General features: G+C 39.9%; 1 protein-coding gene across 4 annotated transcripts in view; it reads right to left on the bottom strand.

The window, feature by feature from the left end:
- Window positions 1-26899, bottom strand: part of drp2 (dystrophin related protein 2) — a 230864-nt gene that overhangs the window by 54524 nt on the left and 149441 nt on the right. For all 4 annotated transcript variants that reach the window (XM_014004515.1, XM_014004492.1, XM_014004500.1 and 1 more), the window contains 5 exons: window positions 9523-9643; window positions 9060-9171; window positions 7010-7166; window positions 4975-5121; window positions 129-207 (listed from right to left, as the gene is read on the bottom strand). In XM_014004515.1, coding sequence (XP_013859969.1) covers window positions 129-207; window positions 4975-5121; window positions 7010-7166; window positions 9060-9171; window positions 9523-9643 — 616 coding nt within the window. The remainder of the gene's footprint in view (window positions 1-128; window positions 208-4974; window positions 5122-7009; window positions 7167-9059; window positions 9172-9522; window positions 9644-26899) is intronic.

Raw genomic sequence — 26899 nt, 5'->3', positions numbered from 1 at the left:
TAAAAGCCTTGTTGCAGCTCGACTGTGACACGCCAAAACCACCCAGACTGTTTGAGGTGGCACCTTGGCACAGCGTGGCACGGTCTGCAAGGAGCCGACTTCAAACAGAGGATGGGAGAGACTCTTACTGGAGAGGAAATGCTGCGATCCGGGGCCAAAGTCTCTGTGAGCATCCTGGAGCTGCTTCAGCCGCTCCTCGATAGAACCCTGAGGACACACACAAGCACACGCACAACGTTAAATCAAAGAGAACCCTGCTGCTCATCGCTCCCCTAACAAACACACCTGCCTCAGTACAGTCAGTCAGTTACCTGCTGAATATAAATGATGTCTTTGTTTTTCTTTGCCTCCGCAGCTCTTGAAGGACTTTGAAAGCACATGTAGAGCAGCGGGTGGGAAATGGAAACAAGAGATTACAAAATATTTTATTTTGTGAAAAGGAGTATGACGGTGCATGGTTTAACCCTCCTGAAAGCCTCATAGGTAATTATTAGAGGCGTGAGAAAATATGGATACACTGAAATATGGTGATAATTCATTTCCTAATACTGTATTGATTCTCTAAAGCACTGTATTGATTTTTAATTAAGGTTTCAAATGTAAACTTTTAGGACAGCAGTTCATTCTTGTGTTGTATTTTAGCCTCCAACCACTAATTGGCAGCAGTCAGACAGTCATTTGGCTCCTCCACTCCTGAAAAAAACACTGGCTCAAATGTTAGCATTGTGAGTAAATATTAGCGCTAAGTGCCAATGGCTGAATTTGAGCAGGTTAGACCGACACCCGAAGCCTTCAAAGCTGAGGTAGGAATGCCAACTCTTCCACAGATGTCCCGATTTTTAGCCTAGTCCTGTACAGGACGCTCTATAGTTTATAATAAATTCAGATTATAAATTTAAAAACAGACACAAATGTATTATCAAACTATATTGGCACATTTAACCTAACCATTGAAAACATGGATAAAATAAGAAATAAGCATAATATAAAATATTAATAAAACATTTTGGGGTTTTTTTGTTAAGATATTTTGGAGAAAAAATGGCAATATATATCATATATGAAACTGAAGTCTCTTGGGTCATTATGGTCTGAAACTGAAGCCTCTTGGGTCATTATGGTCTGAAACTGAAGTCTCTTGGGTCATTATGGTCTGAAACTGAAGCCTCTTGGGTCATTATGGTCTGAAACTGAAGTCTCTTGGGTCATTATGGTCTGAAACTGAAGCCTCTTGGGTCATTATGGTCTGAAACTGAAGTCTCTTGGGTCATTATGGTCTGACACTGAAGTCTCTTGGGTCATTATGGTCTGAAACTGAAGCCTCTTGGGTCATTATGGTCTGAAACTGAAGTCTCTTGGGTCATGGTCTGAAACTGAAGTCTCTTGGGTCATTATGGTCTGAAACTGAAGCCTCTTGGGTCATTATGGTCTGAAACTGAAGTCTCTTGGGTTATTATGGTTTGAAACTGAAGTCTCTTGCGTCATTATGGTCAGAAACTGAAGTCTCTTGGGTCATTATGGTCTGAAACTGAAGCCTCTTGGGTCATTTTGGTCTGAAACTGAAGCCTCTTGGGTCATTTTGGTCTGAAAATGAAGTCTCTTGGGTCATTATGGTCAGAAACCGAAGCCTTGTGGGTCATTATGGTCAGAAACTGAAGCCTCTTGGGTCATTATGGTCAGAAACTGAAACCTCGTGGGTCATTACGGTCAAAAACTGAATCCTCGTGGGTCATTACGGTCAGAAACTGAGGTCTCTTGGGCCATTATAGTCAGAAACTGAAGCCTCTTGGGTCATTATGGTCTGAAACTGAAGCCTCTTGGGTCATTATGGTCAGAAACCGAAGCCTCTTGGGTCATTATGGTCAGAAACTGAAGTCATTTGGGTCATTTTGACCCAAGGGCAGCAGGAGGGTTAGGTGTCATCTGTAAAATCAGTGAGAAGAAGGCGTTTGTTGAGACTGAGTCGACAAAATGACGTTTGCCACTGGCTTTACGGAAACAGCTTTATATCTGGTGTGTTTCCCACTAAATGGGATTTAGTCTGTTAAATCCCAGTTTATTTGAAAAGTATTGGATTTGGCACTTGAATCCTTGTCGGCTGGATGTTGAAATACCTCCTCAGACGACGGGGAGTTAAACCCACTCGCTGTGAGGTGAACAGACACATACAAACGGAGCAGGAAGAGAGAAAGATGAAGGAGAAGCTGATTTCTCGGGGCATCGGTGCTCCTCCACCAGAAAATAATGATAAAAAATACAATCTGCAGTGTAATTTAAATTGTTTGAGACCAATAAAGAGCACTGTCAATGTGCCGTGAAGATGTTCCGGCCAGCTTTGCCATGTTGTACAATCTATTTGTTATACAGGCAATTTAAACTGCCATAAGGAAGACAAATGACTAAATTATCCACGAACGGCAAATATTAGCAAATCAAATTTGGAAATAGATATTTGTAGTGTTGGAGAAGCCAAAATAAACAGCACACAAGATGTTACTGCATTTTACCATTTATTATTTTAATTAAGATAAAACTGGGACAAAGGAAAAAAAAGGTTTTCCTACTCGTCTTGCATCCAAAATACAGGAATTTTTTTCAACGTATTTTCTCTAAAGCAGGCTCTACAGGAAACCTGAGAGCGATCCAAGATCCAGGAGATGTATATCTGCCACTGACTCCGGACACTAAAAGCCTTTTAACATATTGATCATCAGGAAATGTTAGAGAGTTTAATTTACTTCCTGAATGGAAGCCCAGAGGAGTCACAGCACTGATTGTAGCACAAAGAGAGAGCGGGAGTTTTTCTGTTCAACAACACAGATATTCTTCTGTGGCTCCACAAAAATGTTCCCATTTGATCCGGATCAAAGTGAACCGATTAACTAAAAGGCCAACACGCTTAGATTACCAGCCTGAAGGTCCGTGCAGCTTTAGCTGTCTGTGACACCAGTTTGTACCAAAGACCGGCTTTTAATTGTGTTATGATTAGAATTTTAAGGTGTAAGGACAATAACACACATAAATACAAGCAAGTCCAGCTTAAAATGCATAAATAAGATACAACTGATAGTAATTTGACTTAGATTGCAGCAGGATTATCAGCAAGTGTAGATTGCCCTTTCAAAATATCAAATAAATGTATTTGTCAAGTAGTTACTGCAGAACCTGACTTTTTTTAATCCGATTACTCGATTAATTAACAGAATAATGGATTATTAAAATAATAGTTATCTGCTGTCCTGATCAACAGCACTGTAATATGCTCAACTTTATACATGTGCAGATAAATATTTGAAAAAACTGAATCAGTTTCCGGCGCATAATTTAGACTTTGCTAAGGCTGGTGGTGGAGTTTATAATCCCACTGTGACGGGGTGGGGGCTGCGTTAGCGGAATGCTATGTTGCTAAAGCTAGGTCCTAGCCACTTATTCTGTCATCTCCATCAACAGTGGTGCCAAAAACAAACAAACAAAAAAATTTATAAACCCTTTGCTGGCTCTAAATAATAAAACAACTCTTAGCCTGGCAGGGGCAGGGTGAGTAAGAACCGGTGGGCCAGCAGGGTTATAATACACTAGAGGAAACCCTGCTCATAGATGCCTCCGCCAAACGTTCTCCCCAACACACACAGGTGTGCTTCAAAAGAAAAAAAAACTGTCAAATACCAAGCTACAAGTCTAATTGTTAAAAATACAGAGATGTACAAAAATATTTTCAAACCACCCAGCGTTACTAACAAGTTTCAGTTGAAGGAGGTGGTTAATAATTGTCTCTACCTGCTGCAGTTACAGCAGAGAGCACAAAACAAACCAGACCTACAACTCATCGTGTCATTCTGAACCTTCTCCGAGCCGCTCAGGTAATTCAGAACAGATGGGTCGAGGTGCTGGAAATTAATTTCTCAGAATTGCTCAAGAAGGTCCTAAATTATGATGTTCAGAGTCCAAACGCAGAAAAAAAGAATGGTTATTAAAGTGACATATCGGGTTGCAGGAAAAAACATGTCCTGCAGGTTATCTAATGGGAACAGGATGCTCCAACATGAGCTGAGTGGTTTGTTTTGCTTGTCGGAGCTGCAGTTTGCTGATGGTGGGTGGGAAAAAAAAATCTAATCAAATAAAAAAACCACTGATGCTCTGCAGTTAGTGCATCCATACATTCAGCTGTGCACTAACAGGAGGTTCAGCTCAGTGTTTAAAAGGCTTTAAGACTGAGTGCCTTAAATACATTGAAGTACTGCCCTCCTAACGTCAGCGCACAGGTTCCAGTGTTTCAGCTGAAACAAATCCCAAAGGTCTCCGTTTAGAATTACATCTGTGGAGAACACGTCTCCTTCACTGAAGTCTGAGATTACATTTGTTTTATGTCGTGCATTATCCTGCCGGCGGGAGCTGCAGGATGACGGGTTTATTGTCATAAAGAGATGAGGGCTGTCAGCAACCCTGGGGATTCAACCAATGATTGATTGGGATAGAAAAGAAACAAGTGAAATCTCTAGAAATGTGCTTTTTTTATTCTCAAACATAATTCAATTATAACCAAGCATAGAAGCTAAAATGATTCATTCTGATTGTTCAACCTTGTTTTTAACACGGTGACACACACTGTGCTCCATGCAACATTAAAGATAAACAAAGTATACATGCAGAAAACAGGTAAAAGCAAAAACAAATCTTTAGAAATGGTCAAACACAAAATACCTCAGCTGCTGTTTTATGCAGGTGTGTTTTTTTTAAACGCACATTAAAAGAAAGCTTTTCTTGTATCTTTTCTGACACCTGTGATGAGTGTCGCTGTGCAGGACATTTAAGACTCCAAATGGATGGAAAAATTAAGAAAATTAAATCTAATCAATCCACTTGAATCAAATTTTGATCCTACATTTTTTAAAAATTCTTATTTAAATGATTACTGGAAACATTCCTTCTGAAAAAGAAAATCAAATAGAAAGTGAAAGGCTGGCAATAAACTACCTGAAGCAGTTTCCATCTGCTGTTGAGATGCTCCAGGGCTCGAGCGTTCTCCATGGACAAATGGACATCAGAGATGGCCAGCTGGTGGGCCAGCTCATTGATCTGCTTCATGCCCTCCTTCACCTGCGTCAGCTCCTCCTTGAACAACTGCAGGAGAACGAACCGAGGAGCAAACAGCCGAGAACCATGAGTGGAGCAGAGGAAAATGACAAAAAATAAAAATAAAAAAACARCACATGATAGATGTAGATGTTAGACAAATGGAGTCAGAGGGTGAGTTCAAAAACATGGAGAGAAACTGCTGCTGGATGAGAAAAATCAATCAAATTCTGATAGCCTTACTCTCTGTTGTACATTTTATTTATTTATTTGGGTGGTAACTGTGCGCTAACTTCTTCAAATCAAAGGAAAAGAATGTATACCAGGGCCAACAGCAGGGGGCCGGACAACCCCCGGAGGGAGTGGGGGGGGGGTGACCATTGATAGTAGGTGAAACACTGCAGTATGTAACCGAACAAGTGTTATGATCTTTTAAATTGATTTTGTTGCATTCAATTATCAATTTTAAACTTGTAATTGGTTTAAAAGGGTTTTTTTTATGCCAAATTAAGTAAAAAAAAATTTTCGGAGGGCTTGATGGAAGTGGCCCACGGGCCACCAGTTGAATGGTCCTGACGTGTACTGATATTAAATAACACCAGCGTCTTCCTGTATGTGTTAAAGACGGAGAATAAAGAATTTCTAAAAACCACACAAACATTCAACTACACAAACATTATAAAGTGTGAGTCAAAAGTACCAGGACGCCATTCTACTTTGATCCAGTATGGTGGCTTTTAAGATGACGACCATGTTCTGGACATAATCTAAAAGACAGGCCTTCTTATCTCACCCATTGTCAGAGTATTCAGATATTTCATTTTCACTTTTTTGTTTCTGAAATGAAAGGGTGACCTGAGACTTTTGACGCACTACAAATTTATATTGTATGCAAAAAAAAAAAAGTTAGCAATTTTTCACAATACTGCACAAATAAGAAAGATAAATAAATAAAAAATGATCCAACCACAGATCATTAAGTCACAACATATTTTTGTTTTTGTCATAATGAAGTCCTGAGTTTCAAAAGACCAAAACAAGTCATTTAAATCTGTCCCCTTCTGCAGATGGTTTATATTTACACTCTGCCTCTGTGTGTGTGTGTGTGTGTGTGTGTGTGTGTGTGTGTGTGTGTGTGTGTGTGTGTGTGTGGACCTGAGAGTGAGGAGTACAAATGAGACTAACTGACAGGCCCTCCCTGCAGACGCTGCTGAACATGTGCCGGCTGTGACAGGAGTCCAAACAGAGCCATGATTCCTGTGAAGGGTCCTCACTTATAATGAACAATTACAGGCGGCGCTCGACACTCAATAACGACTAAACCAATGACCCGCCATTTGTTGAACGACATCTATTCAGCTGAGGATCACAACCTCCGCCGTCTGTCAGGAACGCACCAACATTTTACAGCAAGACCCAACATAAAAATGTCCCACTTATTTGGAAGAAACATGTCATTTCTGTGGGTTTGTGACAAAAAAGGAAGTTTTGATGTTTGTTTACACCATGTCAGAGTCTAAACCTAACCTGTTTTTTCAGGGATCGCTTGAGGTAATTACCCCCAAGGAGGCAATTAATTTCCTCTAGAAGTATCCAGATAATCTGTACGAGCATGAGAGAGATAAAAATAAAAACAGAACCAGGGCTGCACCTAACGATTTTTTATACAGTCGATTAATCTGTTGATTATGTTTTCCGTCCCCGCTGCGTCTTCTTCTGTGGTTTGCAGACCGGCGCTGCTTCTTCTTCGGTAAAGCCACAGACAAAAGGAGGTGATTCTGCCCCAGCATTATTTCATTGCAAATACAAATGGACATTTACGTGGGCAAATAATACGAATATTCGACGGTAAAAGACTGTGTCGATATTGTAAAGATATGGATTATGTTGAATAACCGGTGCAGGACTAACAGGAACTGTGGTGGACTTTGCTCACTTTGGTAGCATCGATGTGGTCCTGCAGGGAGTCGATGAAGAGGTCACCAACGGGCTCCCAGGCATCCCTCACCCCCTCCGCTTGCTCCAGGGCCCCCGCCAGCTCCTCCATGGCGGCCTGGATCTGCAAAAGGCGTTCCAGTGTCCTCTCCATGTGCCTGCAGGTTTTGTTGAGAAATCGAAGTTTGAAACTTTAGTGTGAAGATGCAGTAAAAATGCAGCACTCCTGTGCAAACATTTTCATTACATCTGGTTCAAAATGTTCAGCGTGGAGCATTAAGTTCCATAAGAGGGTGCAGCGTTTTATTTTTATACACAAAATGAAAAGTAACGTCACCTGACAGGACTTCAGTAAAAATGTGTTTTCCATGAATGCACGTTTTGATTCTCAGGATCTAATTTTCCTGAACCAATATTTGTTTCTTTAACTGTGTCTGTAATGGATCACAGCTGCACCATTCTGTAATAAAGTTATGCTGATTGTATTACTGATAAAATATTGCAGCTCAAGCCTCTAATGCACAAACCAAACTCAAAGCCTGCGGGCCAAATGTGGCCCACCACAGCATTTTATGTGGCCCTCAACAGCTTTAAAGATGTATAATGTCTTGATATAACTGTACGCTGCTTTGAAGTCAGCACTGACCATAAGCTGCATCTCCCATAACGCATGTTGATTATTTTACTCAAAAATTGTGACATCTCACCACTTGGTGGAGGTGTACAGGGTTTAAAAGTCAAAAGCTGGTTAAATTTGCCACGTATATCGCTTCCTTTTTGCTGCAGCCCAGTTGTACTGGGAAGTGGGAATTTCCTACTTACAAATCATAATTTTAAACTGGAACTCCCCTCTCGTGGGAATTCCCTGTTGGAAAGTGGGAGAGTTCAGAATTCAAGATGGCAGCTACTCAGCATAAATTAACAGTGAGTGAAACTTTCTTATTTTTAATAGTATTTCTGTATTTTAGTCAGTCGTACACACTTACAAGAGGACGTGTTAAAACGCTGTTTCTAAGTAGAAAATAACATGTCGAGCCCAGTTATTGTTAGAGATGCTCAGCCGTAGCGCTAAATGTGTTTTTAGCTTAAGTTAAACGTGAAATGTTCTGATGCATCTCAGTAATCCAGGTATAAAAAATAAAAAATAAGTAGGTCCTCTGGTTGGGTTCTTCTTTAGTGAAACGTTCAGTCTCTCCTCCAAGAGACTTCTTCAGTCTGACAAGTTTCAGGTGAACTCAGCCTTATAAGCACTGCCTCCACATAGACAAACAGGTTAGTCACATGCAAAAGAGGGCCATCGCCTAACAATAGGCTTGATTAAATATAAACTATTTACTAATAATAATAAACTAAATAATAAACAATAAAATAAATAATAAACTTAATAACTAAATAGAGCTAATCAAGCCTATTGTTAGGTGATGGCCCTCTATGGCATGTGACTAAATAGAGCTAATCAAGCCTATTGTTAGGTGATGGCCCTCTTTTGCATGTGACTAACCTGTTTGTCCATGTGGAGGCAGTGCTTATAAGGCTGAGTTCACCTGAAACTCATCAGACTGAAGAAGTCTCTTGGAGGAGAGACTGAACGTTTCACTAAAGAAGAACCCATCCAGAGGACCAACTTATTATTTATTTTTTTTATTCAAATGTGAAATATTAAAAGTAAAAACAACCGGTCCTTTGTGGGCCACCATGGTGCTCATGTGGTCCTCAGTCACTAACCCTCCTTCCTTTTTCAAACTGAAAGCTCTGATTATCATGTCGTGGAAAGATCAATGAAGGAAAGAGCCACCAGGCAAACTGCACTGCTTTCAATTTTATTTGACTTCTTCAGAGTCTAACAAAATCTTCTAAAGTGACTAAAACGAGGTGGTTGTTCAAACAACTCAAACTCATCTTTGGTAACATTTTTCTCCAGTTAGGTTTTTTGATGTAGAATTCACCTGTTATTCAAAAAGCATCAACTTATCGAGCCACAGTAAAGTTTTACAGGATGCATTACAGAGTTGGTTTTCTTTAACCTAACAGAAGTCCACGGTGCGCCTGACCTGTGGCGGTCCACGCAGCGAGCCGTCAGTTTCTCCCAGAGGTCGCTGGCCACGTTCGCCTGCTTCCAAACAGACCGACTCACGTTCAGAATCCGCCGGCGTGGAGAAACCTCTGCGGAAGGCGGTTCAATAAAACAGAGCAGAGTCAGAACGTGGGAATAAAAGAGGAGTTTGAGGAAACAGTGAAGCAGACGAGTGTAGGACCAAAACACTGAGAGGAGCGGAGCGACAGTCAAACCTGCTGTATTATTGATCTGAGCAGACGGTGCTGGGAGGCTGCTAAACCACAGCTAATTGGTCCCGACCCGGACGCTCTACCCAAACTCAGCGGGACACCGGAGGACCGGTCGCTGCTAAAATCAACTAATGAAAGATTTCACCTGCGAGGGGACCTGATCACATGACTGAGGGGGGGATCTGAGTGTGGCAGAGCAGCAGTTGGCTCAGTGAAGAGGGAGCAGACCTTTTCCATCGGTCAGGGTCTCCTCTGGCTCCTGGAACGGGTGCTGAGCCAGAAAGGCCTGGGCAGACTCCAGAACAGAGTAGATGAAGGGCCCGCGAGACTTGACATCCTCCATGAACGCCTGTAGGACGGAGGGAAGAAGGAAATGTAACGTTGAAATTTTTAAAAATTAGATGCAGAGAAGGATGAGTCAGACAGGCTTCTCCTTTAACGAGACATCTTAAGACAAACAGACTTGAACACAATGTTTTGAACATCAAATATTGTTTGTCTGATTAGAATAAAGAGCTTCCACTGTGGCTGCTTTCAGCATCCCAAAGGAAAATGCTTTTAAAATATATTAGAGTGTCCTGAACTAAATACTTTGAGGTTTCTGTTGGATTTATGTTTGGTTTAAAGAACACAGAGATTAAAAGGGCTGTAAGTCCTGTGGGAAACTTTAACAATCATGTCCTACATTATTAAGCATTTAGTCTAAATAATGTTTTAACTCAACGTTTAAAAAAAACATGAAGTAGAAACAAGCCTTCTTGAAACAAGCTCTTAATTTGTAACATTAAGAGTTTTTAACATGATAATTATCACATTCATATCAGTCAAAAGTTCATTTAAAACAAAATATACAGATAATTTAAATCATCCTGTTCATGAATTTATTTTCTGCACTCAGATATGAAGATTCATGTTTATGGATCTAAACAGGTTGAACAGATTTTAAGAACTAAAAGATGATTTTTAAGGCTTTAAAACCTAACAATGACCAGATTTAAAAGGCTGATTTTCAAACATATCCAGGCTATAAACAAGAACAAACAGCAGAGTCCACACCCCTATAATTATCCTAATCATCATCATCATTCTGTGAGCGTTTTAATTGATTATAAGTTGATTCATAATCAGTAACCAACAACATGACAGCCTAACAAAAAAATTGCGCAAAATTTTACAAAATGCTTTGATTTCTTACAAGAACAGAAACATGAAGCTGGAAACACAACTTGACTAATTCCAATGCTTCTAAAATATTAAAACAAGGAGGTGGGCATAACTAACCAAAACGTTAGCTGAAAAATGCCTTTGCTAACGCTAAATGTAAAAAAATATATATAAATAAGTGGAAGCTAACACTAAAAAAATAAAAATTAGTGAACGCTAATTGATAAGATGACAGACAATCTGTGTCACATGTCTTTGTCTCCTTCCAGCTGAAGACTGGTGGGGCTGACAAAAAACTGTTGATGTTTGCTGTTAGTTAGCTGTTAGCGGGATTAAAGTTGTCATAATCTAATTTAGTGGAAACAAATTGGTCCATTAATGGTTTTCAAAGTTAGTGAATAAGCTAATGTGCAAACTAAAACTATAGCTTAACTAACGTCAAACAGCTTAACATGTAAACAAACTTTGGAGCAAGCTAACAATAAACAAGTAAAATTATCAGAAGCTAACAGTAATAGCTAAATGCTAACACGTCTGTCAGTCATTAGCTGTTTCCATTGGCCATGAAAATGCACAAATTAGAATTTCGAAAATAAATTTGCTCAATGGAAACACGTCAATTTAAAAAAAACATCATTTTTTTCGACAAAATGTTTTTGCGCTAGGGATGAGGTGGTTTTTCAGCCATATCGAAATTGGTGTGTTTCGCAAAACTGCAATGGAAACACTTTTTTCGCATCACGGGAGTCACGTGATCAAGAACCGGCTGTTTCTACTGGTGAAAAGGACAACGAAGGAGAAGACAACAGGAAGTAGCGGTAGTAGTAAAATCACCGAAATTGTAAAAGAAAGTTGTAAACTCATCGACTACAATTTCCCAAAAATGCTGCACACATAGCCGCTCCCAAGTATAATGGGCTCATCGCTCGAAAGCCTCGATAAGATGCCGACGTCTCCTCTGATGGTGAGCGCTAGTGTCGTGGTAGCAATTATGTATGTGTTTACATCCATTGCCGCCATGTTTGTAATGACATCTCGAGAACAAATGTATTTACGCGTGACTTTAATAGCATTTCTTACTTAATGGAAACACAGCAATTGCAAAACTGTTTCTGACATTAACAGAATATCAACAAAGTTTTGCGCACATTTGCAATGGAAACTCAGCTATTGTCACGTCTTCGTCTCCTTCTGAAGACTGGTGGGATTGACATAAGCCTGTTGATGTTAGCTTGTTAATTAGCTGTTAGCAGACTTTGAGTTGGCAAAACAGAATTTAGTGGAGGCTAATTGGTCCATTAACGGTTTACAAAGTTAGTAAAAATGCTAATCCAATAAATGAAAAATGAATTCATGTATTGGCTGTTTGCTGATCCACGCACACCACTTATTTAAACCTCTTCACATTTCTAAAGTTAACAGATAATTCTAACGTTCTACAGTTATGATCTGTAATGGGAAAAATAACATCTGTTTACCAGTGGTTGCTGCAATTTTTTCCTCCATTTTGCCGGGAAAATGTTTGTCAAATAAATCACTGAAGTTTGAACCTGTGAATTTTCTTTCCCATATGATCCACAAACAATTTCAATTTTTTACTCCAGTTAATTAAAGCTCCAAAAGGAACAGGAGATAGATATTTTTAGGCTATTAGTTCCCAAACTTTTCAGTCTCTGACACACAACAGAACAGAAAAATAAGCTGTCCCTGGTTATAGGACACAAACATTATAATTAGACCAAATAAACAAATGTTATACGGACTAATAACACATATAAAGTTAAGAGCCTCTGCATATTTTTTTTCATTAGGCTTTCAAAGCATAAAAAAACATTTGAAAGTTCCCTTATAAAAGCTGCAGGTTTTCTACGAAACTTGACAAACTTATTCGATTCATTGCTAAAACCTTTTCATACCATTAGCCTCTCAAAAGATTTCTAACCTGAAGTAAAATCTGAGTCAAACACTGACTTTTGATTTGTTGTTATTGAACAACAACACTCAACGTCACTTCAGGTTTTAAAGGAGACACGAGATGTTGTAAAGAGTCTAAAGCTTTAAAAGGGTTAGTCACTCAGAAGGTCAGCACAGCATTGTGGTTCAGTGTTCAGAGAAGTGAGAAACAGGATGAACTCATGTTGCTGATCATCTGTTATTGTTCCCAATCCAACGTTTTACACTGAGAAGTATCTGTTTAAGATAAAGCATTTTTAGCTGCAGGGACACATCATAGGAGAAAGAAGGAGTTAGATAATTCAGAGCTGAAGGGATCATCATTTATTTTTACATTCTTGAGCCACACTGTCACAATTAAAGTCTTCAAAAAGCCACACACGGACAGTGTTTTGAAAAACTGTCATATGGTTGTTTTCTTTTCATGTATAATATAAAAAACTACAATCGCAAAGAAACACTTTATGTTGACAGGAGTGGTGGGGCATGATTCCGCTAATCAGCTAACAGCTGAACTCCTTTTTCTTTTAGCAGATGAGTTGTTTCACTCACTTTGAAAACTGTTGGCGGTCCAAAAGAGAGGGTCAAGCTGCGGACCACGGAATGGGGCGGGGTCGGACGTCTGACCCCACCCTCAACTCTAAAATTAACCACTCCCGATTTTTCAAGCCACGTTCCCGACAAGCCGTAACCACGCCCATTGTACGTCTGACCCCGTCTACTGTACGACCCCGCCCCATTCCGCAGTCTGCAGCCGGGGGTACACGGACCAAAAAGCTACCAGTAAATTAGATTTTTACAACTTTACATCTACTAACAGCTAACTAACAAACTAACATCAACAGATTTGTGTCGGTCCCACCAGGTTTCAAGTGAAAAGAGACGAAAACGTGACAGACTGAGTAAACGTAATCTTAGTGGTTAGTGGTTAGTTATTGTTAGCTAATTTTTACTTGTTTAATTGTTAGTGTTAGCTTCCACTAATTTTTTATTTGTTTAGCTGTCAGCAAACCAATCAGCTTCAGCTGAATTAGGTTTTGCCAGCTCCACTAACAGTTGACTAACAAACTAACATCAACAGGTTTGTGTCAGTCCCACCGGTCTTTAGGTGGAAGGAGATGCAGACGTGTGACACAGACTGAGTGACCATTGTTTTAGCGGTTAGCGATTAGGTGTTAGTGTTAGCTTCTGCTAAATTTTACTTATTTAGCAGCTTCCACTGTTTTTTCTTTTTTTTTCTTTTGCATGTTAGCATCAGTGAAACTATATTTTTTTAGTTAGGAGATTAAGTTAGCAATACAAACATTTTGGTTAGCTGTGCCCACCACTGGTTGACAGGATTTCTTAACTGTGGTTTCCAGTCTTGATGGTTTTTTTTTTTTCAGAAATATTTTTGTATTTTAATGAAGCCAATTTTTTAAAGCAACAATTTATTTGCAAATTAAACAAAATGGTTCATTTCCTGTTATTTGTGGTCAGGCTGCAGTGAGAAAAATTACAACAGTGATTCCTAACATATTGCTAAGTGCTGTTTCTGTTTGCTAAGTTTGCTTTGAGGTCCAACTATCAGGTACTCTGGAATTATTTTGTTCTTGAGCGTAATTTGAGTTTATATAATCGTCTCCAAAAACACAGACCTGAGGAAACGAAGAGGAAGGAGAAGCTGCAAAGACAACAACAGCTGCTGGTTCATCTTAACCAAACCTTTACGTTTAATTAAAACTTCAAGAAAACAATCCACCTAAAGATTAGTACATACAAATCTGGAATTTAAAGACTCACATGGATGCACGGGTTACTTACAGCAGTCCCTGCATGCCGAATATATTCTGACACTAGAAGAGAGCTACAGGCAGAGCCACATGGGAATATAAGGCTGAGTGCCTGTGCTCAGAGCCCAGGGCCAAACAGAAAACTAAATCCACCGGGAGTGCTGCTCATCTGGCCTTAATGCAAAGGAGTACCAACGATAGCTGAGAGCCCAAGTTCTTTAGGTCCAACAGTGCTTATCATGCAAATTACACATGAAGAAGCTCATTGTGTGAGAAAAGACACATATTTTAACTTTGTGCTTTATTCCCAGAGCATCCCTTGAGCCTCTGACGATTCCTCTGTGTCAACTTTCTCCTCCACTAATCTTTGCTCCGTGTAAAAAACACACAGCAGGTGAAAGACCGATGTTTTCTTTCCTTCAAAGTAATTTATTTAGGCGCTCTCAATCCTCTTACGGCATAAAGAGATTACACTTTGAGCTAAATAACATAAAAGAAATCAACATCACTGGTTTGAATGGGGTGGTGTTGTGAAACACAGTGGTGACAGTTTCAGAGCCGTTTAACAACCCCAGAACCAGAAGCACGGTGTGTCTGATAATGCCACGAAAGTGCAGTTGAACAGAAACGAAGCGCCAACAAACACCAACTGGCAAACAAGCAAAAGTGAGCGGCGACGGAAAGCTGGGGCCACGAGATAAGATTCCCCGAGCGGCGGACTCAGAAGAAAACCTGCCGTCTGCCTTTTCTCCACTTCCTCAACCTTACATCATCACTTCTTTTCGTCCTCTCAGACTCGCCATTCTTTCTCTTTTTTCATTTTTTTTTTACTTCGGCTGCTTTGCTACCCAAAGAGGAGCTGAGCCGTGGATTCCCCGTGCCAGCTGTCATGTTAAAACTTTAATTCCAGCTAAATTTCACACTCAGAGACTTCATCTTTGGTTGGAGGAACATTAAGAGAGGAGCCTTCAGATCAGATTAAGATATATTATGCATGGAATGGAGAGAAGACGGGGAAATGAAATGCCTTCATTGACTTGGTTTAACCATGCTGACGGCATTAATTTGACTCCCTCTTGATGCGGCCTCTCCATTATGAGGAGTTTTTGTTTCTTTTTTTGTGTTTCGCTGCCGCAGACGCATGAAATCCCTTCACACGATTCATTCCGACGCTCGAACCCACACATCCATACCACCCCTCAAAGACCTACCCTTCTAATACGCACAAAGTAAACACACCGCCCGGACCAGAACCGACTACGACTCACACAGCGACATCACTACAAATCCACTTAAGATCAATAATTCACATTTCTTAAAAAGCTTTAATTCTCTACAGAAAACTGGGAGGCGGTTTTCCCTTGTTGCTTTGTTGGAAAACTTCTAGAGCGACCAGACACTTGGAGTAAAAAAAATAAATAAAAGGAGAAGAAGGCATGGCAGATTATAGAGATGAAAATGGGGCAGAGGAAAAGTGGTGATACTCAACTGCAAATACTATAAATTGTCTGGGCTTGTGCAATTCTGGGGCGCGCTTTTTCGTGGTTGTTAGCAACAGAAAACAAACAACTTTAAAGCAATAAGAGGTAGATATAGAACAAAAAATAAATAAAACAGGAGATAGAACCAAATAAATATGGTTTATTTGGTTATTTAAGTTGAACTCAAGGAGCAGACTGAATGAAAGGCGTACTTGAACAAAACTAATGAATAAACAGAACTGGTTGAGGTGGCAGCAAAAATAAAGGCAGGTAAATAAACAGATTCAGATAGAGTAAACATGAGTGGTCATGAAAGGCACCATGCAATGCACAACTAGGGGCGTAACAATACATCGATCCACACCAATTAAATGGTTAATAATTCAATTACATCAATGCAAAACAAAATAGATCCATATCATCAATGTGGATCAATATCATGATTTCTCATCATATCGATCACAAACTTGTGAACTGAAATGAAAGCAAACCACGATGGACTTGGTGATTGAAAAACAATTTATCGTCATCGAAACAAATCGATATAATACTGTATCATGATTAGGGATGCACTGAGTAGTCTACAAATTTTAAAAACCTGATTTAGTTTAGTTTTTATTTGGCAAGTCCTGAGAAATCCACCTTTTTTTTGGTTCTGTGAACACACCATACACAGGGCTCAGGAACGATTAGGTGGTCGGTACATGTTAATCGACTTTCTCCCTAGATTTAGCCTGTTTTCAGACCCTTTTAGTACCTTTTTTAAGCAACTAGTAAAAATATATATATTTGTTAACAGATGGAGTTGATGCCAAAAGTTGATGTCAAACGATGGATAACAAGATGTAGAGAGGACAATTAAGTCCCGGTGGTCTCAACAGACAGATAACTGGCAAAAAGTAGACCAAATAAAAAAAGAGCTTGAGATAAAAGCAAAAGTCCCAGAAGAAGAAACTTTGATGTTCTGCTGCTGGTGATGATGAGGCTGTCTGAGACACGATGAGTGTGACACTCAGCAGAGACGACAGCAAGAAGCATCAAACAGAGCACAACGAGAGAGAGGTGAATACACCAGAGGTATGATAAGGTTTATTATGATGATGAGGCTTTTTTAGCTTGAGTGCTAACAAACAAACAAAAAAATTAACAAACGGTGAAGTCCCGCCGCAGCTCCAGACGCTGTGGCCTTACTCTACTCTGACCCGGGTTGTATTTGGACTGAACAGAGAGCCGTCTCAACGTGGGCGGGACCACAATATTAAACATGCGCAAATTTTATTTTGTTTTGTTTGTGTCAAAACAATAATGGACTACACCAAACTCAAAGAAAAAGTACCAAATATTGAACCGGACCATACAGAAGTATGACGCTGAAAATGAGAGGACCGGACAACAGAGAACAGTAAGATAATGTTAGCTTTTTGTTAGCTTGTTGTTGTTGGTAGCTCGCTACTGTTATGTGAAAAAAATAATCGCTGAAACTGATCCACGTAAAGCTACTGTCATCTGTGTGACGTAGCCTCCCCGATCACTGTCAAATTGGGCCAATTGGAACCAGAGCTCTCTGGGGTGAAACTGGGGTGGACTTGGGCCATAGGGGCTAATGCAAAAAACGTGGGTTTGAACCTTGGCTGTGCAGTGCAAGCACACCTTGTGACCAAGGCCGGGTTATAATAAGGGCATTCTGGGCACGGGCCCAGGGGCCCACGCCCACTAGGGGGCCCATGAAGAAAGGGGGAAAAATGGCACTGTTTGTATTCCTTGGTAAAATAACATGGGCAAAACAGATGCAAGGTACACGTGAGACATGTCCCCCACACTTCTTGTGTCTGTGGTTCAGTCCCTGCACTTTTTAAACTGATTATATCGAGCTGTCTTTAAATGCACCATAAGCACGTGTGCAAACGCCGTTGTACCTGCTGCACCGCAGGGGGAGAAGTCCTGCTGAGCAGAGCTTCAACATGTCAGAAACCAGACAGAGCCAGCAAATCACAAAAACTTTGCATTTTTTTCTTCAAACAAACAGTAAATAGAGATATGATGCTAAAGGCACTACAGTCCGCTCTGGGTTTTCCTGGTTACCTACAAGAAGCAGGGAGGAGAAACAGGTGATGATCAGCTGGTGTGATGGTTGTTTTCAATATCTGATCCCTCCAGACATTATGGCCATCAGGAGATTCTTTACAAAGAAGCAGAAAGTAAGTCAAACTCTCTCCATAGGATAGCTTTCTTCCCTGTGTGAAGTTAGTGCAGTTAGCTGCAGGCTACAGCTAGCTTAGCGTTAGCTATTATATAAAATGCATGAAGTGAGCATTTGTTTCTATAATTTACAGCATCTGCTAAAATGCACAGAGTGATCAGCTGGTATTCTTGTTATCAAGAATAAAACATCAGAAACTTTTGTTGGGCATTTTTTATCAAAGTAAAATGACTGCATCCAAAAATGTTTTTTAAGTAGTTTCTGAATAAAACAGAGCTGGGTTCATGTTTGATAATCTTGATTTTTAGTACATCAGATGATGAGGATGTATTTTTATAAGCAAGCAAGTTACACCACCCTATGTAATGTCATGGTTTGATGTAAATATGCAACTGATAATGGTCCGTAGGGGGGGATGGCTTAAAGCACGTTGTGCCCAGCCCAGGGGCCCATGGAATGATGATCCGGCCCTGCTTGTGACTGCTGAACATCACCAGCAGTAATGCCCATGACCCTGAAAGGAAGGAGCAGGTAAAGATAATAGATGGATGGTAGGACTGAAGGCCCTTATGCTCCCCATCCAGAGCTGTGAAATCAGCTCTTGTTGTAGTTAAGTGAAAATTGAGTAATTTTGTTCGTAGAGCAGCTTCGCCTGCCCCTTCTCGACACAAGGCTCAGACTGAACTTTTTCCTCACAGATGAATACACTGAGAATTGTGTGATTGGTCAGAAGTTGGTGAATTTTTATACAGGAAGAGCTCAGACAGTAACGGTGGCATTTTGTTTCCAGGAGCCGGCTGTTGTGCGTCAAACAACATGGATAGTTTTCAGTTGCAGTTGTTAGAATGTACGTCCATCTGTAAGACTCTTACAGAGACATAAAGGGTCAATCGACCAAAAACTGTGGTGCTCTAATTATGACAGATTTATAGCCAAGCAGCGGATACTGGAGAGGAGTCTCCAGCAGGAAGAAACCCGAGCAGTGAAGTTTCCCAGGAGCTCTGCGCCGTGGGTCTCGTCAACTTTTAATATACAGTATGCTGACGATACTGTTCTTTGTTTGTCTGATTTCAATATTGAATCTATTAATAGTCAGTTACAAGCAGATCTTCAGACATTTCATTGTTGGCTTCAAGATATATATTGATTTTCGTAAAGCGTTTGACACAGTTGATCATTAAACTCTCTTACAAAAGTTGATTTCTTTTCAACTTTCATCATCTGCAATACAAATGTTTTCCTCTTATTTGACTGATAGGTGTCAGGTTGTGAAACATGGAAGCTCTGTGTCCGGTCTCTGCCCTGTTCCGTGGGAGTTCCGCAGGGTAGCATACTGGGCCCATTGCTTTTCCTATTATACATAAATGACCTTCCAAAAATATCGAAGTATTCAAATATTTTACTGTATGCTGATGATACTGTTTTTTTTGTCTGATTTCAATATTGAATCTATTAATAGTCAGTTACAAGCAGATCTTCAGACATTTCATGGTTGGCTTCAAGATAATCTTTTGTCAATTAATGTTAAAAAAAACTGTGTGCATGTATTTTTCCTCACCCAGGAGGCATTTCAATATAACAAATCAACTCACTTTTTTAAACAAAGCCCTTGATATTGTCACTACCTACAAATATCTTGGAATTACTTTGGATTCTCATTTGACTTATCATGATCATGTACAAGTCTTAACCACTAAGTTGAAACAGAAATTATATGTTTATTCAAAAATTAGATCCAATCTGACATCTTCTGTTTCAAATATCTATCTTCATGCCATTATACTCTCAACCATGTCGTACTGTTTACCTGTTTGGTCTCTTACAACAAATGAAATCTTAGAACTCATAGTTAGGCTCTACAACAGGGCCTACAAAATTCATAAAAAACTTCCTGGTTGGACTCATCACTGTACAGTTCTTTCATTGTCTGATGCCTTGACTTTTCAGAATTATGTTTTGTATAGTGGTATTAATTTATATTTTCAGACCTTTCAAGGTGCCAATTATGGAACACTCTGTGCATTGTTGCCCAAATCAAATTCTGGAAGTGGTCATTCAACTAGATCTGTTACAAAAGGACAACTGATATTACCAACTTTTAAAAACTGTTACGGCCAGAGGTCTTTCTTCTATGTTTATACTAAAGCTTGGAATGACATTCCTCAAAACATAAAGTCTATTTCAAAACTACAGCCCTTTAAGAAGAATCTTGTCTGCCATCTGCTGGACACTTTTTGTTGTGCTCATATTTAGACGTCCTATTTTGCAAATGCTGCCTTCCTGAAATTTGGTATGCTTGTTTGTCTTTGTGTCTATGGTGTATAATGATGTGATTGTGATGCTGTATTTCTGAGTGTTTTATGTGCTGCAGAACAGGAACCTGCTGTAAAACAGCAATTATGCTGAGTCAGGCTTGATTTTTAGTAATCTTTACCTGTTAAATCAATAAATCAAATCAAATCAACTACAAGTGTGCGAGTGAAAATAAAGCTGCCACCACATGACCACACATCGACTGTTCGGCTTCACTATTTGAACTGAGACACTAAAAGGTCAGAGGCAGGTTCAGGTATAAACACTGAACTAAACAAACTTGTCTGATAATTCTTTAATCGACTAACAGTGAGCTGAATGTGACGTCATGTCATCTTCTGGAGAGTTTACACTGGAGTCTGATGAAAGTCACATTTAAAATGTATAGTGTGAACATTCACGTCAAAAAATCTGATTTTTTTCAATTTTCAAAATGATGAGGCTGTTTCAAAATACATTAATGTTTACTATCTTGTCTAGCATGTCCTAACAGTTTTCAGAATTGAGGTTGTAAGGAAATACTATTTTGCCTTTCCTAAATTCAGCTGCTTCCTGTCTCCTGCTTGTTCATTTGGTGTGTTGTGGTCCTGGTAATTGAAAGGCTAGCTTCATGCTGCAGCAGCTCATGTAGAAGTCTGAGCAACAGATATTCCTCCTGTCAGTGCGAGCTGCTCTGACAGGAAATGACAGCAGGGAAAACTGTAGACGATGCAAAGCAGGAAAACAGTGATGTGGTTCAACAATAAGCTGCATTTGTGTCAGCAGCGACTCCTGACAGCATCTGTGACGAGATTCATCATCAGCTGCAACAAAAACATTTAAAAAGACATGAAAGGAGATATTAAGGATGCCAGGTTGTGCATCTAAAAAAATTGACCCAAATCACGTCTTTAATAGAAAAATCTGAAGATAAATAAAACATTGTTTATTTTATGATGTAGTTACTGATGTTTTTGCTTACTGACTGCAGATATTTCCTGCAAAAAACTGAAATTCTGTTTGATACTTCAAAATAAAACATCTGCCTTTCAGACGTTTCCTGCCTGTAACAAACCTACAACACACACACACACACACGTTTGGTCTTGAACCTCGTAGGGACCTTCCATTGACTTCCATTCATGTTTTTTAGACTTTATATCGTAACCCTGACCATATACTCTAAAATTAACCTCACAGGTACCTACCTGACCCTAAAACTAACCTAAACCTTGGTCCTAAACCTAACCCCACACCTGTAATTTGTATTTGGACCTGTGGGGACCTGGAAGTGCTCCCCACGATTCACTTCGGTCCCCACGAGGCTGCTTTTTTTGGGGAAATTGTCCACACGTTGTAGGAAAAACCCGTACACACACACACTCTTTTTTATATCCTCGTGGGAACCTTTCATTGACTTCCATTCTATTTTCAGTCATTTCTACAATCTAAGCCATGAATCTGACACTAAACCTAACCACCCCAGAACATACCTGACCCTAAATCTACCCTAAACTCAAGTCACASCTTAGTTCTAAACCAAACCCCTGACCCACCAGTGGTATTTCCCCTGATGGGGACCAGGCTTTGGCCCCCATAATGAACAGTGGGTCTTCACCAGACTGTGTGTACTGGGGAAATGGTAAAAAAAAAGACATCCCCACCATGTCGCAAAAACATGTACATACACAAGTTGTTTTTTCTATCCTTGCGGGGACTTTGCATTGACTTCCACTTCCAGGGTTTGTTGGTCTGGACATTTTATGTAGGTGTGAATAATACAGTCATGCAAACCCTGGTGCAGATCAAACAACCGGACTAAGACCCATTTTTGAGGTGGTCTCAGTCTACTTCCAAACAAACTCTGGTGTGGTTTGCTTCTGGTGTGAATACAGACCACCCTCAAACCAAACCAACTACAGGAAATATGCACCTTTTTGGACTTCATGGGCAACATTTGCCCTTAAGTGTTGCTAATGCTAACACTGCGCTACAAACAATGAGTCGATGTGGGTCAGAGAACATGGATGTCCCAAAATTATAAGTATATCATCGCAAAACCACCACTGAATGAGCTGCTCTCGATATTCTTAATAGTCAGTTGTAGTAACAGAAACAACTTTATTTCAGGATCTGTGCTCTGTCCTGCCCCCGTCATTTCTGTCCAATGGGAGCAATTACCCTCACCTGCGTAGCTTTGTTTGTAAATTATAGTCCACTTGCAAAAACCACAATGTGAATGCAAACTAAAAATAAAGTCCACTATTTGGTCTGGACCAAACAAGTGGACCAAAGGACTTTCCAGGTGTGAATACACCCTAAATCTACCCTAAACTCAATTCACAGCATGGTCCTAAACCTAACCCAGAAATGCCATTCGTTCCACCATATTAGGATTTTAGTGCCCAAAAGGACGACTGGTCCTGACAATTGTGTTTATAACAGAAAAGGTCCTACAACGGTAACAAAAAACAAGTACACAGTCACACATACACACTCACTGACTGTGTAACCTATCAAAAAAATACTATGGAGAGACTTTCAGTCTTAAATCACATCAGAGGTTGTCCCACCACCAAGTAAACATTGTTTTGCAGTCCTAAATAAGAAGAACGTGACAGCACAGAAACAGAGCTATAACAAAACAGAAGAACTCAAACTGAAGGCCTGTAGTCAGAAAACTCGAGTACATCTACCTGAATTACAGAAAACCTGTCTGCCCTGGGAATAAATGAACAATCTGTTTTTGGTTGTTCAGAGCAGCTTCCATCAATGAAACAACATGAAGATGTACAAAACATTTTTAGCACTAAGATGTAAAACTAACAAAAATAATAACCTTTTGTCTTTTTAATGCCAGGTGTAGATTAAAATAGTTTGCAGCTAATCTTTTGCACCGTCTCACACTCATGTTAGAGACTCGGTTACAAACCCGACACATTTTAGCTCAATATCTGTAAAACTGACGGAGTTAGAGACATTTTTATGGCAGCCATCTTGAATCCAGTTGGCTCCAGTAGTCTGATGACTGTTTCCTGGAAGTTTAATAAAAGAAAACRGATGAGTGGTTAAAGAAAACCCACAGGTGTGGGCTCTCACGTCACTGCCCACCTTTACCCCTCGACAGTGGGCTGCAGCTGAAGCCCGCCTCAGCTCACAGAGACCAAATCGAACAGGCAGCTCCTCAAATAAACCCGTCGTTCAAGTTTCTGATTGTGCAGATAATGTTGACAAGCAGCAATTTAACTGGAACGATAATCTAAGTTTCATTGTATTCAGTTTGAGGAAGGAGCTCTTCTGACAAACAAGCAGGGATTTGTGTCTCACATCAATAAGACGCTTCTGCGCCCTTCAAGAGATTTAAAGCCGAATCATTCAGCCACGCAGCAATTATCTGACAGGAGGAGACGTTGTTTCTGTCGGCAGCACTTATTGATGGTCCCTAAAGCCTTGAACTTTGATTCGGACAAAAATAAAACATGAAAATCGCTGCCGGTCTCATCGAATTAACATTAGTAAAAGCTTGTTTGTGTCCTTCACTCGGGATCCACACATCAAGTGTTGCAACAAAGACATGAAAGCTCATCCTTGAGTGGTTTCCGCATTAATCAAAGTATTAATTTAGAGAAGAGTGGGTGGAATATTACAGAAATCCCGCCTGCGCCGTGCAGATTGAGGGAGGTTTGAGTCTGAGAGCTGCTGATTGTCCTGCTGAAAACAATCCTGGAGGTCAGAGCCGGGGGCGAGCGTGTCGTCACGCCTGCTTTAATAATAACTAAATAAATCAGGAAATGCACAACCTTCCACTATGCTTTAATGTCAAGAAAAAAATGACCAATTTCTGTTGTTTTCAAGGACTGCAGCCCCCAAAAAGACTTCAAAACCTTGAGCTTCAAAACCTGAAACATTTGAAGAAAGCTTTTATTGTTTAAACAAACTAACATTTCAAGGCTGCTTGTGTGAATTAGGTGTATTTTCAGCCAAAATTTTTATTTTATTAGTTATTGGACCTTTATTTATGCAGGTAGTCTCACTGAGATCCACCATCTCATTTACAAAAGGGACAAAAATTACAAACACAAGTACAGTAATTAAGAAATCTGACTCAATTAAATAAGTTAATAAAATATGAGCTAAATGCAAAAGCAGGATTCATAAGAAGATTTCTCTTTTTATCTTAAAAGAAAAAAATACTGTTCAAATTACATCACAAACTCAAGGCTCCAGGGCCAAATGAGCCTTTTTTGTGGCCCGGGAGAGCTTCAATATTTATGCACCAATATTAAATCTGACAGCGGATTCCAAAAGAATATTATAAACCATAATGAGGGAAGTTATTGATGTTTGTTTAGGTGAAATCAGCTCATTTTCTTGCTGCAGTTCACAGCAGAACCAATGGGGCCTTTGTGACCATTTCACTTTGTTGTTATCTATTTTTGCTCATAACTTCCTTAGTGTTCAAGATATCTCCATGAAGTTTTAGGAAAACTTTCACATTCTGGTTTTTGTAGGAAGCATCTTCTATCCTAGAAACTAAGAAAACTTCATAATAGCCAATCACGGATTCTTGAAACTTTGGCAAAAACATGTCCCCCACAAAAAGGGCTAATTTCTGTTAGAAATAATAACATTTTCATTAATAAATGAATTTAGGTTATCATCCAGGGGTCCTTTGCACATATGTATGATTGTTTTACATTTTTTTTATTTGATTAATTTAACGGATTTTCTGCTGGCCCGCTGCCCACAAAATCACTTGTCCTCAGGCAGGAGATATCTAGTTCAACTTGATTAAAAAAACAAAAGTAATAATTTAATTACCTCTGCCAAGGGAGGAGGTAACGTTTTCAGTCACGTCTGTCTGTCGACAAATTTACTCAACGATTTATGGACGGATTTTCATGAAATTTTTACCAAAGGTGGATATTGGTCAAAGAAACACACCATTAAATTTTGGTGATGATCTGGATCCAGCAATTTTTTGAGGAATTCCTCACTGTTGCAGGACAGGGGAAATTGGCCTTGGCGGAGGTTTGCGCCCTCTGCGTGCTTCTAGTTAGACCAGTGAATGTCGTCATCCCTCCAATAGGTGAAGGTGAACAAGACTCAAAAGTAGCGAAATTCACAGTGTAAATTTTCTATTTTGCTGCATTTACACTGGCTACTTTTGTTGCAGCCCAGTTGCACTGGGAAGTGGGAATATCCCACTTACAAGTTGTAAATTAAAACTGCACGCCCTGGTTTATACTTCCACAAGATGTGAGACAGCCAATCAGAGATTACGTCATTTTAGGCATCTTTTTCCTACTGTTTATGCTAACATAGAAGAAGCCAGGGATAACTCCTCATAATTCCTCCCACAGCAATTACAGTGTAGCCCATAGGTAAACACATAAACAGCATCAGGATAGATTTTGGTTTTCTTTAGTTGATGATGGATCAGATGTTTAAAGACAGGCTCATATTGTTAGATGAGGAGGAAACACAACAGAGATGGAAAGAAGACGTGAACGTCGGCTGCACTTTCCATCTAATTTTGCAACCGGCTTCTGGGATCCGACCATTTTCAGCAAATTAACACGCACAAACAGACACGCCCACCAAGCTCTGACCAATCAGACACTGCGAGCCGCACTGGTCTGTAAAACAGAGTTCTGACTGGAGGCAACGTACAGGACAGATAGTCAACAGGRGATAACAGAAGGAAGTTACACAATTTTCCTCACACAGGATACGAGACTAGAGATAAAATCAGCCTCAACTGTTAGCTTTTAGGTCTAATCAGGATTCAAAAATATTTTCCCAAAAGGAGCTTCTCCAAAGAGCTAACTACAACAGGTAAGATATTTACTGTTCATAACCTTCACACAGATCCTGTCATTTTAAATTAAAGCCTTTCATTGTGAGAATAGTTTAAGGATGTTTACAGATCAGCTACAGTGTTTTTAATGTTCAGATCAGTTATCTGAATGCAGCCCGACAGCTTAGTGATTAAAACTGTTGCCTCAGAGTTTACATGTCYTCCCTCAGTCCTAAGCAAAAACAAGCATAGCAAAGCATCTGTGATCTCAGTAGTGTTCGTCTGTTTAAATAAAAGTTGAATCAAAAATAAAAAGTGTAGTTAAACTGTCTGCAGCCTTCTCAGCCTCCCACAGAGCTCTGCCTCCATCGCTGTTATCAGTGACAACTGAAATCAGGAAAAACCTTTCAGACATTTATCTCGTATTGACCGAGTCCGGCCCGTAAATTCAGCTTTGATCGATAACTGTGATATCACCTGAAGCTGCCAGAAAACTCTCTCGTTATCTAGAAACTCAAAGTGCACTTTTCTGTTCTTTACCTTCTGCAAAACAAACGGATCGTTTCTGGACTGGTGTTAGCTGTCAGCAAGCAGAAAAACACTGAACCGTCCTACAAAACACTGCACAGATTCCAGCACAGGACCACGGGCACCATTTCAATGTTATATTATTCTAAAACACAAAAACAAAACAAAACAAAAAAAGGTAAAAAATACAGAGATTTAAAGCTAAGAAGAGCCGGAGCATCAGGGCAACCTGGTGTTGGTTTGACTCTGGTCACCCTGAGCCTCAGGTGTTTTCTTGTGCTTGTCACACTTAACGTCTTTGTCTCCATGGAGTCCCGTGTGTGTGTGTGTGTGTGTGTGTGTGTGTGTGTGTGTGTGTGTGTGTGTGTGTGTGTGTGTGTGTGTTTAATTAGGTGAATATGGCTTGTAGTGTAAA

The sequence above is a fragment of the Austrofundulus limnaeus genome, unplaced genomic scaffold (genome assembly GCF_001266775.1).
Source record: "Austrofundulus limnaeus strain Quisiro unplaced genomic scaffold, Austrofundulus_limnaeus-1.0 Scaffold1, whole genome shotgun sequence".
In the NCBI taxonomy this organism is placed as follows: domain Eukaryota; kingdom Metazoa; phylum Chordata; class Actinopteri; order Cyprinodontiformes; family Rivulidae; genus Austrofundulus; species Austrofundulus limnaeus.
This window is presented reverse-complemented; position numbering and strand designations above follow the sequence as displayed.